Source organism: Antrostomus carolinensis, unplaced genomic scaffold (genome assembly GCF_000700745.2).
Source record: "Antrostomus carolinensis isolate BGI_N321 unplaced genomic scaffold, ASM70074v2 scaffold30759, whole genome shotgun sequence".
NCBI classification, from domain to species: domain Eukaryota; kingdom Metazoa; phylum Chordata; class Aves; order Caprimulgiformes; family Caprimulgidae; genus Antrostomus; species Antrostomus carolinensis.
In genome coordinates, this window is record NW_010339759.1 from 227 (window position 1) to 16,107 (window position 15,881).

Here is a 15,881-nt window from a genome sequence, read left to right on the forward strand (position 1 = left end):
AGAGGAGCTGTCTTTGATCAAAGACAGTTTTTTATACTCTGATAACACCAGTCATCTCATACCTAGAAATTTCATTGTAGGGGCAGGAGGGAAAAGGAAGGAATATCCAGAGGAGGCCATGAGGATGACGCGAGGGCTGGAGCAGCTCTGCTGTGAGGACAGGCTGAGAGAGTTGGGGCTGTTCAGCCTGGAGAAGAGGAGGCTCCGGGGAGACCTTCTAGTGGCCTTCCAGTACTTGAAAGGTGCATGTAGGAAAGCTGGGGAAGAACTGTTCACAGGGCCAGGCAGCAATAGGACGAGGGGTAGTGATTTTACACTAGAAAAAGGCAGATTTAGGTTGGATATTAGGAAAGTTCTTCAATATGAGGGTGGTAGGTCATTGGAACAGGTTGCCCAGAGAGGTAGTGGAGGCTCCATCCCTGGAGATATTCAAGGTCAGACTTGATGGGACTCTGAAGCAACCTGCTCCAGTGAAGATGTCCCTGCTCCCTGCAGGGGGTTGGACTAGATGACCTTTGAAGGTCCCTTCCAACCCAATACATTCTATGATTCCATGAGTGAAGACACATATTGCACTGAAGAAAAAAAGGAGTAAAAATAAAAACAAAAGTAAGATTGCAAAGCACATGCATCAGGAGCCCAAATAAAATTTGCCCTGCTGGATTGTGAGTCAATAAATCTTGGTGCCTGGTAGTAAACAGCTTGAGCTGTGTCTCCCTTAATTTATGGATTATTACTATTTACGTAAACATGTTTTGCCAAAGCTGTGGGAGAGCCTCTCTCCCACTTTTTCCTGTCGCCTGTCTCAGCATGATAGAAGCATTTCCTACTCCGCATGACAGGCTGCAGTTCTGTCTCACCTATCAGAAAAGAAGATACTTGAACCATACAATAGAAAATAATGTATCTACAAGCCAATGCTTCCTGCTGGGACAACCTAAATTCCATCCACACGATGCTTCCTATGAGCTAGCATAGGCCTTCAGATGTACCTTGTCTGTACAGATTGGTAGCCTCGAGGATCTAAGTCAAATTTAGGCTGTCGGAATATGGCCAGGAGTGTTCTTCCCCACCTGGAGAATCAGCCTACACATCATTTTTATTGCTTCAGATGTCTTTTTACTGTACAGTTTTGCAGGTATTGCTGTCATGCCTGTCCATCTGTGCCTCTACCAAGAAAGCAGCCTGCTGCAGAGGTTTGGTTGTGTCTCCAAGCTCTGATACGCAACATCTGAGGATATGCCGTCTGCACACTCATGTACTCCAGGTCTTTGTGCTAATCACGGTCTCATCTGTTTTGGACAAGGTAAAACTCCAACACATAGGCATCCATGACCAATTGGTCCCTTCACTCCTATTATTCAGAATTAAGAGTCCTACATCAGAGTATAGTACTTGAACCTCACACCTGCACCCTCATGAATGAAACTGGAGTTTTGTTACTACATGTGTATTGTTAAATAGACAGAGGACAAGGATCAAGGTTTCATGCTGGACAACTTATTTTCCATAATGCTAAATTGCCAGCAAGCTTTTGGCCAAGGCCAACTAGCATCTCCACAGCAATGCCTAGGCACCAGGAGAACTTCTGTCTACCTAGCACACACCAAGGACTGCTTCCAATAGGAAGTTAGATTTGCGTCTCTTCCTCCTGTTCCAACACTATCCTAGCAGCTCTACAGCCTCAAAGCACTCCTCCACATCCTTCTGCCATGTCCCAAGGCACGTCACACATCTTCCAGGTTCGTACTGTACAAACAACAGTTTTATAGGCCATGACAGAGTTTTCCTGTTATATCAGGTATTTTGACATAAAAAAGACACAAAAATTACAGCAAAATATTTTGAGCCACAGTGCATTACATACAGGCTCGAGGAGACCCGCAGCACAAGCACCATTCAAGGTAGATGTGATGGATCTAGGCACTGGGTGTCAGTCCCCAGCCCTGTTCTGTTTTATGGTATAGACAGGGCTTGTATGGCCTACGCCCAGGGCCAGTGACGAGCAATCAGACTCATTTTTACTCTGTGTGCCTTCAAGTGAGGCAGAGCCTCACGTAACCCTGGTGTGGCAGATGAAATGAGTCTGGTGAAAAGCAGCTGATGCAAGTTCACACTGGCTGTCATAACTCAAAAATGAACAAGCAGTTTCTTCAAGGGGGGCTGCTTGTACCTAGACTGACCACGTTTCCTGAATACCAAAGGAAGTGCAAGAGACAACAGAAGTCAAGGGGGAGGGCGGCATGAGAAGAGCGGGCCATTTGTCCTCCCTCCCACACAGCCAGTAAGGCCTTTGCAAGCCGCTGTGCCAGCTTCTGACCATCATCAATATGTCAATTCTGCTTCTCAAAATCACAAGCCTACTTTGGGTTCGTGTACACACCTCCCGGGCATGTAACTGTGGGCAACTCTCCATTGGTATTGACAGCTGGTGCACTCAACAGCAACACACAGGGAGTAGCCAACACATTTCCCTTCCCACCAGCCCCCCGCGGCAGTGTCATATTGGACATTGCTGTAATGGAAAGGTTAAAAGAAACCTTGTTGAAAAGAGATGAGAAAGGATTGACTTTATGTTTAGACAGTGCCTAAGGCTGCAGCGGGACGGGCTTTGGGGGATGGAGAGCAGAAAGAGTGGTTGAAGCTGCGTCTCCTCTTCCTCTTGTTGGCAGAACAGTGTGAGGCTATTGGCTTGGTGGTGGCATCTCACCTTGCTTTTCCTTGTCTGGTTGGGAGACCCCCCCCAAGCTTGGAGCGTCTGTACATGGAATATGAAGAGGATGATGATATTTCCTTTGCAAAATGGATGAGCAGCTTCTGGGGCCACAACTTGATTGATGAGAATGAGAAAGAGGGTAGAGGCCACAAGAAACGTCAGGCACATCTCTTTAGTGAAAGGAGAGCCTCCCTTCCGGTAAGAGCTGCATGCAGTTTTCTCTGTATGTGCATGGTTTATGTACAAATATAAGTGCCACCCCCAGAGGTGGCACAGCCCTAGAGATCTGTGAGGATGAGTATGGTACACACCTTTCCGACTAAGTTCAGCTACTGGCAGCAGCTAGTTGCTTTTTGAACTTAGCTGCCTGCCAGCGTCAGGCATCTGGTGCCTTTGGCATGCAAGAAAACTGGCAGGCTCCAAGATAAGCAACGATAGGGCCAGAAATGTAAGGAGAAGGGTGTAGTAAGTGCCTAACTGTGTATCACCATGTTGTTCTGTCTGCTAAGCATGACCTGGCAGAGATCAAAACATTTTGGAAACTGGCACACAAACACTGGCTTAAATGAGTCTGTTTTCATGTGTAAAACTACATAAGCCTGTATGTATTCACACGGTTTGGACCTAATTTTGCAGTACCATCTTGAAGAAGTTGTATACTTTACTCCCTGGGATTTAGCTGTTGCAGGTGTAACTTCTAATTTAAGCTAGAGGATGCAGTCCCTCCTTGTTTAAAATATCTGATTCTGAATATTAGGATGCAAAACAGAACATTATGCTGTGAAGTAAGATTTTAAGGGAGAAGTACATTCTTTATTGTTAAACCAACAAAATAATTGGGAAAGGGGCAGGGTTCACACGCAGAGGCAGTTTTTTAAGGCACCTCACAGCTGTCTAACCTATTATCAAAATGAAGTTAAACTGAAAGCAGCTGTTTCCAGTCTGCACTTTACTTGAAGGCTGTTGCTTTTCTTTCAGCCAAAAAAACCCAAAATTTTACATGGTCCAAACCTGTCTCTTTTTTTCCAACTACACCAGTTGGCTTACCAAAGTTATTATGTTTCCTTACAAACCATTTTTTACTTATATCCTTAGTATATCCTTACTTATATCCTTATAATTATGTCTGCTAGCAAAGCAAATACTATTCTGTTGGGGAGAAACAGCTAATCTTTTCCAGACTTTTTTTTCTGCCATGCTATATTTTCACTTTGCAAGTTCTTCACTGGAGCTACCATGTTCTAAGCTGTGCGATTTTTCGTTTTCAAAAAATTCAACTAAGAAAAACAAAACAGACCTCTCTTTGAATTAATGGATGGGTTGGAGAGGTAACCTTCATTCATTAATTTCGGACTGATCAGCCACATTTGTTATTTACAGTAGTATTTCACCCTGGTCACAGATTGCAAGACAGACTCTGAGCTTAAGCTGTGCTGATGAATTCCATCAGAATGCCTGAAAACAGAATGTTTATTATTTTTTTGAATTAATTTTACTGTATTTTAATTTTGTCCTTCAGAGATTTACACATATGTGATTTCTTTAGGCCCCAATACAGACTGAAGAGTAGGAATATACTTTAAATCACTGTCTGTTCAGCAAGCTGCTGAACACATCTTCGTATATATCTGTGTGTGTATTCCTGTGTGTACACATGCATTTCATATGAAGCATGTTCTTCTATTCAGTTTGTTCAAAAGCCATTTAAATACTTAGCTAATAGCTATTCAAATACTTTGCTTTAGTTGCATCCCTGAATCAACACCTAGAACTTGGGCTAAGTTAGCTGATAGAAAGAGAAGACTGTGACTTTTAATATTACTGTTCAATGAGCTAAAGTTATCCTGTACACTTAATTATGTCTGGCCAGAAAGAACATCTCCTTGCCAAGAATAACACTTGCTATTGCACCTGGATGTGTGGTTCTTTACACAATTATTATAAATGATAACTACTGTAAGATTCATTATTACTAACGATAACTACTGTAAGATTCATTATTACTAACGATAACTACTGTAAGATTCATTATTACTAACGATAACTACTGTAAGATTCAAAACACAAGTGCTAGTTAAATATTGTCTTAATTTTATCAGAACAGTGCTTTTAATCAGGAGGATTAATCCTCCTGAGATCAGACTGTGTCTCTTTGGTAAGTTAATAGCTCCACAGCAGATCACAGTGTACCCTTTCTTCTCTGTCAATATCAGTAACACCACTGTCCTGGTGAAAATGAAGTCAGCAGGTTCTGACTGACACAGCTGTTGGTAAAAGGTCCTTGTGCAGATACAATGGTACTGCCCAAACAGCACTGCCAACATGCCTTGTTGCATATCCAGGGCTGGTATATGGTGCATCAGCAATAACGCAGTCCTGCCCACATGAACTGCATCTTCACCTGTTTTGGTATTGCATAGCAAAATGCTAGCAGTACAGCATAAAAGCTATTTTTGAGTAACACTGGAAATTGCTTTCAGCTCCAAATTGGTCTTTGTAGTTTTTCCTGTGCTGTAGAAAGACATTGAAGCCACTGCTCTCACCTCACACACAAAAACTCCTGTGGCATCCTGTCATGGTAGAGCCCCCCAAAATATGGATAAAGCTTTGTCGAACAACTCCCAAACCAACAATAATTTTTGGGGTTTTTTTCCCCAATATCTTAGTGTACCTCACAAACATTACTGACATGAGCTTCACAAAATACTTTTGCTACTGTCATTCCCATTTTTCAGAGGGGAAAAATTATATTCATCTTTCACTGGGTCACTGGCAAGACAGGCTAAAACTGAAAAACATCAGAGTTGTATACCTTGCTGTGGCCAACACTGAATGTGAAAACTGCCTGGGGGAGAACCAAGTCATCTGTTTTCATCTCCTTAGTTAACTTTTTCCCCTGGCAAACTTTTGAAACAGCAACTGTGATACCCTTTTTGAAGCCTCCAGCTACAACTTTCCTTGACACATTCTAGTTATCCTCCATCATTTTGGTTCAGGACAGTTTCTTACCTCCCAGACATTTTGTTGTGGGGAAAAGATAGGAGGCAGAGGATAGGAGACTGATAAGAGTTTTACAACCCTACAAATGAATCCACCTTCAAGTAGACATTGCTGTTCACAGCAAAAAATCTGATAAGAAACAGCTGAGAGTGGGAGCAGAGCAACTGACTGCTGTTTAAGTTACTAACATTTAATCTAAAGTCAGACCAACATCTACCACAATATTGTTACTACAGATCAGTTGGAGCATAGGCCAAAACATTTTTAAGGAATATATGCTTGGCTATAAGCTTCTTGGAAGGAAAGTAAGCTGTAGGGCAGCATCTGAATGTCAGATGTTCCAAAATATCTCTAAAGTACTGGGGTCATTGTGTAAACTTCAGCAAACAATGAACGCTTGTGCTGACACACTGAAGATTAATTTTCTTGCTGACAGCTGTGCAAGCCCTCAGATCAAGCCCAAAAGATGGAAGCAATTATCATGTCCCCGTCAGAAAATGAGAAAGAGAATAGGCAAATTATATTGACATCTATTTCTTGAGGTGTTTTTGTTTATATAGTTTTTGTGTGTTTTAGCTGGGCACTTAGCAAAAGATCAGCTGTTGTGTAAATAGGTACACTAAGCATGAGTGGCCTTTACACAAAGGTGCAAGCAGAGTACTAGTGATTTTTAGTGTGAGACAATATTTATTTCCAGGAAACAGTATATGTTGATACCATTAAAATGGCACACAAGACGTTCAGCTGGTTGAACTTGACATAGCATGTGTACTACTGTCCCTCAAGCACAATGTGATTGCTTTGATGCTTTTAAAAATAACAATACAATATGACCTTACAGAAATTACAGCTGTATTGATTGGTTTGAAACCAAAGTAAAAATAGTATGGCAGAAATCATTACCACTACTCTCAGAGGCAGTCCATAATACTAGTTACTGAAGTAAGCTTATGTCTGGAAAATAAATTGAACCAGTACTGTATGATCTGAAAACCCTTCAGTATTAGGTACTTCTGTCAGGTGTAAGATTTATTATTTTTAGCACCTCTCATCATGCCTGTCTAGCGTGATGTAACCACAACCACATGGACACACAGCCTCACTATTCAGAGGAAGGCTGTACAGGTCTCTGTTGTGCCGATACATTTATAATATGTATAATAATAATATATATTTTTAATTTATAATAAGCTGGGCCAGCATAAATGCAAATGTATACAGGAGATGTTTCGGGTCCCTTGCAGTCCAAGGTTTATAGATTCATGTAGCTACTATACCAAATTGGCTAAGCTTTCCACTGTTGTTTGTTTAAACCCCCCCCCCAAAAAAAAACAACAAAAAAAACACACACTCCCACACCTTCCCCAACAAACTGTACTCTAAGTGCAGGGTTTTCTCCTGGATTTTCTTAGAAAAAGCATTTCAGGATCTGTAAGATAGACCTTCAGTTGTTGTAAATCACAGCTCCCTTGCAGTCAGCAGAGCTTCTCAGTGTTACTCAGTGTCTGAAGGCTTAGCACTAGGCTAATGTGTATGAATTCAAACATGTAAGCAGCAGCTGGGTGCCTGGAGTGCCCTAACCTGACACCTGCAGGGATCTCATTTTCAGTTCCTCCCATCTCTTTGTCACAGTTTTCACTATCTGCATCTTACCAGTGTTCAACTACTCACCCTGAAATATCACCAACCGCTGGCAGGGTTTGGGACATGCCTGGCTCTACGTGGTGGCCTTCTCACCCATCTCTTCTACAGGTCTGTCTATTTCTAAAACCACGGATACATGACTCCACAGGACACAGCAGTTCTGTATCAGTTTAATGTCCTTTTCAGACATTCAGTTAAAGACAGCTGATGCAGATCAACAGCTTTTATCTGCATGTCAGTCCTGGGAAAATTGAACCATGTGGAAACTAAACAACTATCCCCTCTCCACTTTAGCCCTACAAGCATAATTGTAAGAAGCCTGTTTCCTACCATTTCTGTTGTAGAGATGTGTCCCTCAGTGCTCTGAAAGAGCTCCATCATCAGTTCAGGACAAATGTGCTCAAGAAACCAGCAGAAAATTCAGACCTGGACAATAGGTGCATCTTGAGTGCATATAGGTCATGTTGCGAATTTGACACAACTGGGCTAGAAATGGTCCCTGTCACACTCAAATTAACTCAAACATCTGGTAAGACCTGGAGCACTGGTGGGTCAAACCCAGTATCTGGCTCATCTGGCCACAAAAGGCTGGGTCTTTGCTTTTTGAGAGTCCTGCCCAGAACCTGCTGCCATATGTGAGGCCTGACTTTTGAGGTTATGAAGGGTCCCAGTTCATTTTAGTGTCAGTGGGCACTAAGAAGACCCAGCACACTTTACATTTGAAATGCTCATTTGAGTGCCGAAACTTAGATACTAAAAAACAGGAATTAAAGCAAATTCTGCTGCTGCCTCTGGAAAGCAAGCTCTTGGCAGTGTGGTTCTCTTGCACCTAGAAGGAAAGATACAGGAGTCTGGGCAAGGTCCTTCATTCTGCACCATTGTTCAGAGAGCACTCTGTGGCAGAGAGAACCTGCCCTGTGTGCTCTGCTTTAATATACAATACTCAAAAAAGACCTTTTGTTTTTCAGGCCAGGCTTTCCTCCCTCCAAACAGCACGACTTCATGCTTCTGCCAAAGGCTCATCTTCAGGCCATCTCAAGGGCTCCAAGGAATTTCAAGAAGACCAAGATGCCAAATGCCACTGCCACAGGAAGGCAAGCAGAACACCTTCAGGAGAAAGCTCATGCTCAGAGACAAGATCAAACTCCATCCAGGAATTTGCAGAGTCCTTTGAAAAGCAATTGCATCTCAAAAACAAACGCTCAGTTTCTTTGGTAGGTAACAACCAATTTAAGATCAATTCAGAAGAAAAAAACCCAACCAACAAGCAACGCAATTTTATCCCTGATGTAATTGCTGTGGCTTTGCCAGGGGAAGAGCAGAAATAAACTTGAACTAGAATTTTTCAGATTATGTGGTCCTGACAGTAGTGCAAACAAGGTTAAAGTAATAGTATTGTTAGTATGAGGATTGTTGATGTAGTGTTACCATCTAGACTTATTTAAAAATGTTTATCTTCAAAACAAGACACTGCACTGGCCGTGACAATGTTTTCAGAGGTTTCTATGGCTGTGCCAACAAAATGTGACAATATAAAACCAGATTTGCTTTACTTTTGCCATAAGACCCAGCTGTCTCTCACTGCCGCTGACCTGGTTTAACCATATACAGTGTTATCTGTGAGACTGCCAGACATCATAGTGGTTGAGAGCCTTTGTTCTTCCCCCATGGGCTCCATCATTCTCCTTCCCCCAATGTCACCACACAGTTGCAGCAGCAGCAGCAGCAGCCATTGCTATAAGTGGCTGAACATATTTTTTCTGTAAGGGCATGCAGCCAGCAAGGGAATTCTCTTTCTATTTCGTCTTTCTCTTCTCCCCATCATTCTGTCCTGAGGCACAAGCATTTCCTGTATGGTTAGTAGCCAACAAGCTTTTGTCTATGACAATTTAACACATTTTAATTATGATGATACTTACTATCTGGTATCATACAATGGAAGGAAGGGTAATAAACCCTAATTCACTTTTAAGTTTCAGAAGAACACTGTCAAATTAAGTTACCCTATTGAAAAAAGCTGTGCTTGCTCCCTTTGCAAACCTGTGCAGCAACAAGAGAGAAAAAAATATCTCTTTTCAATAAGCAGGATTATAACATGATCTGTCCCACAATTATCATCCTTGTGTGCCCAGTCCTCTAGGAATATGCAGAATAATGGTGATGACAACTCCGTTATGCAATTGTTAAGATTTTAAGTGCATTCTCTAATCTTCCTTTCCCCTTTTAGGAATTATGATTTATTTCATTTGGAACTTCACATTGCTTCATTTGCCAACCCTCACCAGTGGTTGTCTGGTTTATCATTTATCATTTCTCAAAAATGCCATGACTAGAAAGTTTGTGAGTGGGTAATAGTTGTGTGATAGGTATAGTGAGTATAATGCACTAAATATAGCTTCAGTTCCAGTTAAAAACATGGATTCTGGTACCCTTCTGTAATCTGCAGTGAGGTGTGCTGGGCTGTATTTTAATCTACTTTTCAAGTAGACCAAATTGTTGTCATTCCCCCAGTCACCACTGAAGTCTAGGAGATGTACAGCGTTTGAGAATCTTGAAGAACTGAGTGATAGGCTAGAGATCTGAAAGGAAATTTGGGAGTGGGCTTAAACTTGTAGCTACAAATGGAGCATTATTTTGCATGCAGAGCTCTGTGGGTGCAATTCAAGCCACCCTTTACATAACTGCATTGGTTAAAAGAAAAGTGGGGGAAAGGTAATCCCATTTAATCTCCTTCCCTGCATATTGCTTTTCTCTTATAAAAGTGGCTTTGAGGACACTTCATGACCTTCAGCACTTGTTTTCAATGAGGTCTTTGCAGCTAGCACTGAACAGCTTTCAGGCACATAAAGATGGATCATGTGAAAGGACAGAAACATGGAGTCTGGGCTGCAATCTGAGAGTCCCTCCCTTCTTCCCTCCTTTCTCCTCTCCCCCCTCAAGCCCCCCAGACAGGTCACCCTCCTACCATACATAGAGTATAGTTAAAAGCGTGTTGTCTCATGCTGAGTTTTAGAGTGACTGGCTGGGGCCTTGAATTTGACATGGACCATCATGTTAAAGCTGATCTGACTGAAGTAGGTGACTGGAATATTTAATTATACATTACTAGTGAAATAAAATAATGAGATATTGTTTTTCTTGTGGAAGTCACTTTTAATTCCCTCTATTTTTCTCCTGCCTTTTAGCAACCTGAAGGCATGAAGGAGAGAAGAGAAAGAGAGAGACTACATTTGAGAAAAAACAAGTCTCACAAGAAAATGGAAGAAAAATCAGAGCCAAGGAGAGAGCAGAATGAAGATGAAGGTTCAGAAGTTGCACCTGCAAACCACAACAAAGAGTTTCCATCACAAGCAAGCACTGAGAAAAGATATTTATGCTCAGGCAGCTAGAATGTGTTGGGATAATGAATTTTAACACTCTCCCTGAAGTGCAGAGGGAGCATTCTTGTTTTGTTTTGCCTAGAAGAGACCTGTTAGCTAGAACAAACCCTGACCAGTAAAATAAAAGTAAAATTCAACTGCATCATTGACATCATGTTACTACCTTCCTGTCTGTACTTTTTCCATTAGGAATGTGACCCCTGTCATAGGAGGAGTGTATCTGGAGCAAGATCCAAGTTATCAATGAACCACCCTGAGAGTTTCAGGAAGATTTAGCTTTGCAGCAGAACAGTGGTGGATGTGTTTGTTTAAAAGGAGGACATGTATGCATTACAGAGCTGTATAAAGTCATCCAAAGCCTTATGTTTCTCTTCTAATTTAAAAAGGGCTTATTGGTAGTTTTAGGAAGGAAAAGGTATGAATAAACTGCCACCTTCTTCCTGACCCTGACATGCACTTAGATTTGGCTTAGAAACAGATATCATTTTTCTTTTACATTCTCTCAACAACAAATTTACAGGGGTAATAGAAGAGAAGCCCCCGAGTTCTCTTCTGCACCTTCCTGCTGTCTCACTTCTCTCTGCTTTCCCTCATTGTCACTGGCAATATGACTCCTGCTTCTCCGGCACGCTCCAGTCCTCTCCCATGTCCCCTGTCCTGTTTTCCCAGCCACACAACTAGTTCTTTCTCCCAGCTTTAATGCCATCATCTTGTCTCTTTTGTGGCCTTCCCCCTCTATTTACTACATTGTAGCCCCAACTCGTAGCTAGCAATGTCTTTTTCTACATCTCTAGTCTTGCCCCGTTAAAATTTGAGCCTTGCTGAAAGTTCTCCAGTAAAAACAGAGATGTTCTGCCTCTCACCCTTCTATATAATCGCTTCAAGAGGTTTCCCACAGATGATGGATTGCAACTGTGTTCACTTTTCCCCTTTTCTAGAAGCAGGGCCAAACCAAGGGAATGGGAACTGTCTCTGTCTATGGTAAACAGGGCTTAGGAAAACTCTGTTTCTTCTGGATGAAGATCTAAACTCAGGTGTAAATCTCACCAACTATGAGAAAATCCACCTCCACATGCTCATAAACAGATACATACTCTTGCATTTCTCCTTCTTCAACATCTAAGTCTTCCCTGCAGAGAAGAACCCTGCCCTCTTTGAGAATAATTTCACCAGACCTAGTGTAGAGAAAGCCTGCTTTGGATAGGACAGTTAGAGTGAAGACTGATGAGGTCAGTGAGCAAAAGTCAAAGTCTGTTGGGTAGTCTTCCTGTGATTTTGTGTCATTAACAAATATATTATTTTACTTTAGAGCCTTAATTTTTAATGTTCAACATTTTAAAAGCTTAGGCTATCCTTAAAACTTTGTAACACTTAGTTCCATTAAAGGATTGTTTTTCTTTTTAAGTAGGGCTTTAGGGGATATATAAGAAAGCAATTGAACCCTTTTGCTGATGCTTGTAAATTGCTTCTTGCCTGGTAACATATATTATAAACTAATAAATCTGACTGAAATATGTTGTTCCTATGCATAGTTCCTCTCCTTCTCAATGCAGATTGGATTAAGTTCTTCCGTCAGCTAAAACTTCCTTGCAGATGGCTTTACTTCTATAGCCTTAATTTGAAGACTGTGTTACAACAGACCTGGATAGAAAGGGACGTGGTCAGCTATGCCTGAGTTCCTCAGCTCAAACCTCTCACTTACATCCTTTCACGTAGCAGCCTGCCCTCACATCTTGTGAGAACTGAATGCCGTAGCTGCACCAGCTTTGCCTGGATTTCAGAGCATCAATCTCCTCCTCCTGTTCTCCAGCCAGGTTAACCAAACAGGCCCAGCTGTATCGAAGCAGAATTTGCTAAAAGCTTGTATTCATGAGGCTAATGTGCTGGTTTTACACTACACCTGATGAAAACAAAACACTAAAAAGAGTTAAAATAGAAAACCCGTGTGTGCCTGCCTCCAACTTGCTGTTTACTATCTCCATCAAAGCACAGGCAAGTCTCAGTGCCACCGAGGCAGCCAGCAGGTCTGCCTGCAAACATCTCCTGTGTTTATCTCTAAACCCCATCTCACAAATGGGAGAGTTGGTCAGTGGTTACATACCTTCTGAACTGGCCCATCAGCCCCATGGTGTGGCTGTGAAAACAAGAGCTTTCAAATAACACCTTCAACACCATCCTCAAATCACTTAAAACTGTTTACTCAGAAGTGTTTCCTCTTGCTTCGTATCACACCTGATTGGACCAACAGCTCTTTCCAGTTTAGTCCCGTGCAGCCTGATACAATAGTATTACTTAGAAAGACTGAAACTTTAATGATAGAATGAAATCATTCTCCACAGAAATGAACAATTGTTTTGTAGGAGATCAGGCATTTGGGAAGGAAGGTAATCATCTGAAGAGCAGTCTGATTGGAATAACATGGCTGATATCTGTTTCCATAGAAAGTGGAATCGGGATGTATAAGCACTCAGAAAGACTTCAGAGGGTTTTCATTTTCACAGTAGGTCACTGGTTCAGTCATGACTGACATAAAGAATAGTCCCTGCCTTGATTCCCATCCCCAGTTCCCAGAGCAGCTGGGCTGGCTGTGGGCGTTTTTGGCACGCACCCCCATTCCTAGGCAAACACTATTTACTTTTTCTGCTCTTTCCAGAGTGAGCTGGCTACAAGTTGCATCAGAGTCCAAACTTTGGACATGAAGGAGGTCAGTTAGTGGGAAGCAATGACCAAAAAATATCATTTCCAAAATGCTCATTAACCTGAAACAGTTTTACAACAGAGGGGAACTAGCAGGACACTTCTGCTGTGGGCTGGCTATCGAAAGCTGATGTGACTCAGAGGCCTATGAAGGACATTTTAAACTTGCTGTGTCTCACAGGTGGGACACCATGCTCTAGTAAAACACTCATCTCTGTGGATCCTTCCCACTGCTTCGGGCTAAATAGAAAGTTCAACTGTTTAAGGCTTGATTCCAGCTACAGAAGAAGAAAGAAAACAAAACTTTACTTTGTGGATTAATGCATTACAAGGTTACTTTAAGTGTCGTAGCTTCTTACAGAGTTCAGAATCTAACTTTGAAGAAAAAAACAATTCCCAGCACCTTCTGCCTGTGTGTGTCATAAAAACATGCCCAGTGTTTAGGGAAAAGGTCAAAATATTTTTACAATTCTATGGACAGTGTAAATAAAAATCACACATTTGCTACAAAATAAATTGTCTACCAGTTATTTTACTTATCATTAAATGGCTAGTTAACATATATAGGCATTTTCCAGCAGAGGGAGTCTGTTGATATGGAGTGAGAATGTGCACTGTAGTCCACTGCAAGCACAAGTTTGAGATTAAAACTAATTACAGTGACAGTAGGAGACAACAGCAAAAAACCCATAACCAAGAGCACAGGACTGTATAGTCAAATTTTGCCCTGTGTTGTTCATATATGACTTTTGCTGATATGAAGGAAATCCATACACACTGAAACACATGGCAGAATTTAGTCTGGTATTAGAGACTGCGGTATTTACCCTATGGTCAGCTTGATCTCGCTCCTGAAACCCTGTATTGCTGAATCTCTAGTTGGCAGCTCCTCACTGCAGGTGTTTCCCAAATTGTCCTCTTGGTCTGCCCTCCATTTCCATGATGCAGCCCACACTCCCCTCCTTTACGGATTGGAGAGCTGCGGGTGTAGCCCTGCGTGCCCCCACCCACATGCAAATTGAATGCCCAGGCTGGAGGGAAGGGATAAGCAGAAACCCTCGTAAAGGGACGAAGTTCCCCATGACTGCTGCTTTCCTTGGAGTCAACGAGTGACCAACATCAGATGCAGCTCACCCAGCTCCTCCCCCGGGAGCTGCTCCTCCTCTACATCCAGCTGAGCTGCTCTTCATCGCTGTGGAAGTCCTGGGGTTAAGCAGCTTCCACCTCACACCCAGAAACTAAGGTGGATTGTCTGCTCACACTTCTCAAACCTTCCTCAGATACTTGCCTGTAGCTGATGAGCTGCTTCTGTAGGCCAAAATGCCGTATGATCACTAAGAGATCTGCTGCTCCCAGTGCTCGGTCTTGCTTTCTTTATTTTCAATGTTAAATACAAGAAAGCTTTTGGGAAGCTCTCCCCTAATCCTTACTGTAGGAAAGATAATGTATTTATTTCCCCAGGTTTATTCTGACAGAATAATTATATGTGATGCCAGAAGTTTCTCAGTGAGTAAAAGCAAAACCTTTTTTTTTCTTATAAGCAGCACATTTTCCTTCCAGAGTGTGTAAGTTATATTTAGCAATTCTACGCAGATTTCCATTAATATTTTGGTGACTCTTCTTTACTTCTCAGGTGTGCAGACTGACTTTTCAAACCCAGATCTCAGACTGCCTTAACTAGTAAAAAAAAAAATCTCTATTGCTCCTGTTCTCCTATGTCACCCAGAAAACAAAAAAAACCCCAAACCCAAACCACAAACATTACAGATACTTCTCATGTACAACATAGCTGAAGGTAAGCTGTGTTTTAAAATACATTTGAAATGTCTCTGTTCATCAAATGCAACCTCTGCTCTGCAACAGTCTGTAGCAAATTGAACCAAGTGACACATCCACCCATGTTTCAGCTGGTTCAGTTCAGAGTCTGACCCACACGAGGAGGTTTGTGCCACTTTGCTGGGCTGTGAACTGCGATGGCGAAGGGCAGGGACACACTTGTGTCCGTCAGCTTTGCTCTGGGGGTGCATCTGACAGCAGGACAGAAATAAGTGTCCAGGGAGCAGCAGGGAGTCTTAAACCACTCAGCTCATTTGCACAGTCAATGTGAGTTCGTCCTTGGCCTCCCACTATTATTTTAGAGGAAATCTGGAAATATAAAGCTGTACTGAACTTCATTTTTCAAATGCATGCAAATATGCCAATTGCAGGGGCATTACTCATGGTTGAGAAATGAAGCACAAATGGACATGTTGGCAGGATCAGTTCCTATGTTTTGTCAAACAAAGAAATACATTTGCTTAGAAACAAAAGGAGGTAAAACACCTAAATTTCTTAAAACAATCAAAGTAAGTCACAGGAATATCAAAACAAAGCTGACAGCAGATTATTTTTTTGTTGTTTTTTCCTTTCTTTTTCAATTGAAAGAGGATGTTCTGACTGGGAAC

General features: G+C 41.9%; 1 protein-coding gene across 1 annotated transcript; it reads left to right on the plus strand.

The window, feature by feature from the left end:
- Positions 1-381: 381 nt before the first annotated feature.
- Positions 382-10,887, plus strand: LNP1 (leukemia NUP98 fusion partner 1). The gene is made up of 4 exons (XM_010175968.1): positions 382-388; positions 2,678-2,914; positions 8,329-8,574; positions 10,546-10,887. Exons 2-4 carry the CDS (start codon positions 2,765-2,767, stop codon positions 10,747-10,749), a joined length of 600 nt encoding a protein of 199 aa, XP_010174270.1. The 5' UTR covers positions 382-388; positions 2,678-2,764; the 3' UTR covers positions 10,750-10,887.
- Positions 10,888-15,881: the final 4,994 nt, after the last annotated feature.

What these genes read in the sequence shown, in the direction of transcription:
- LNP1 (XM_010175968.1), top strand. Translation starts at nt 2,765, where the DNA reads ATGGAATATGAAGAGGATGATGATATTTCCTTTGCAAAATGGATGAGC. An exon ending in AAAGGAGAGCCTCCCTTCCG is followed by an intron (nt 2,915 to 8,328) that starts GTAAGAGCTGCA and finishes TTTGTTTTTCAG; the next exon opens with GCCAGGCTTTCCTCCCTCCA. An exon ending in ACAAACGCTCAGTTTCTTTG is followed by an intron (nt 8,575 to 10,545) that starts GTAGGTAACAAC and finishes CCTGCCTTTTAG; the next exon opens with CAACCTGAAGGCATGAAGGA.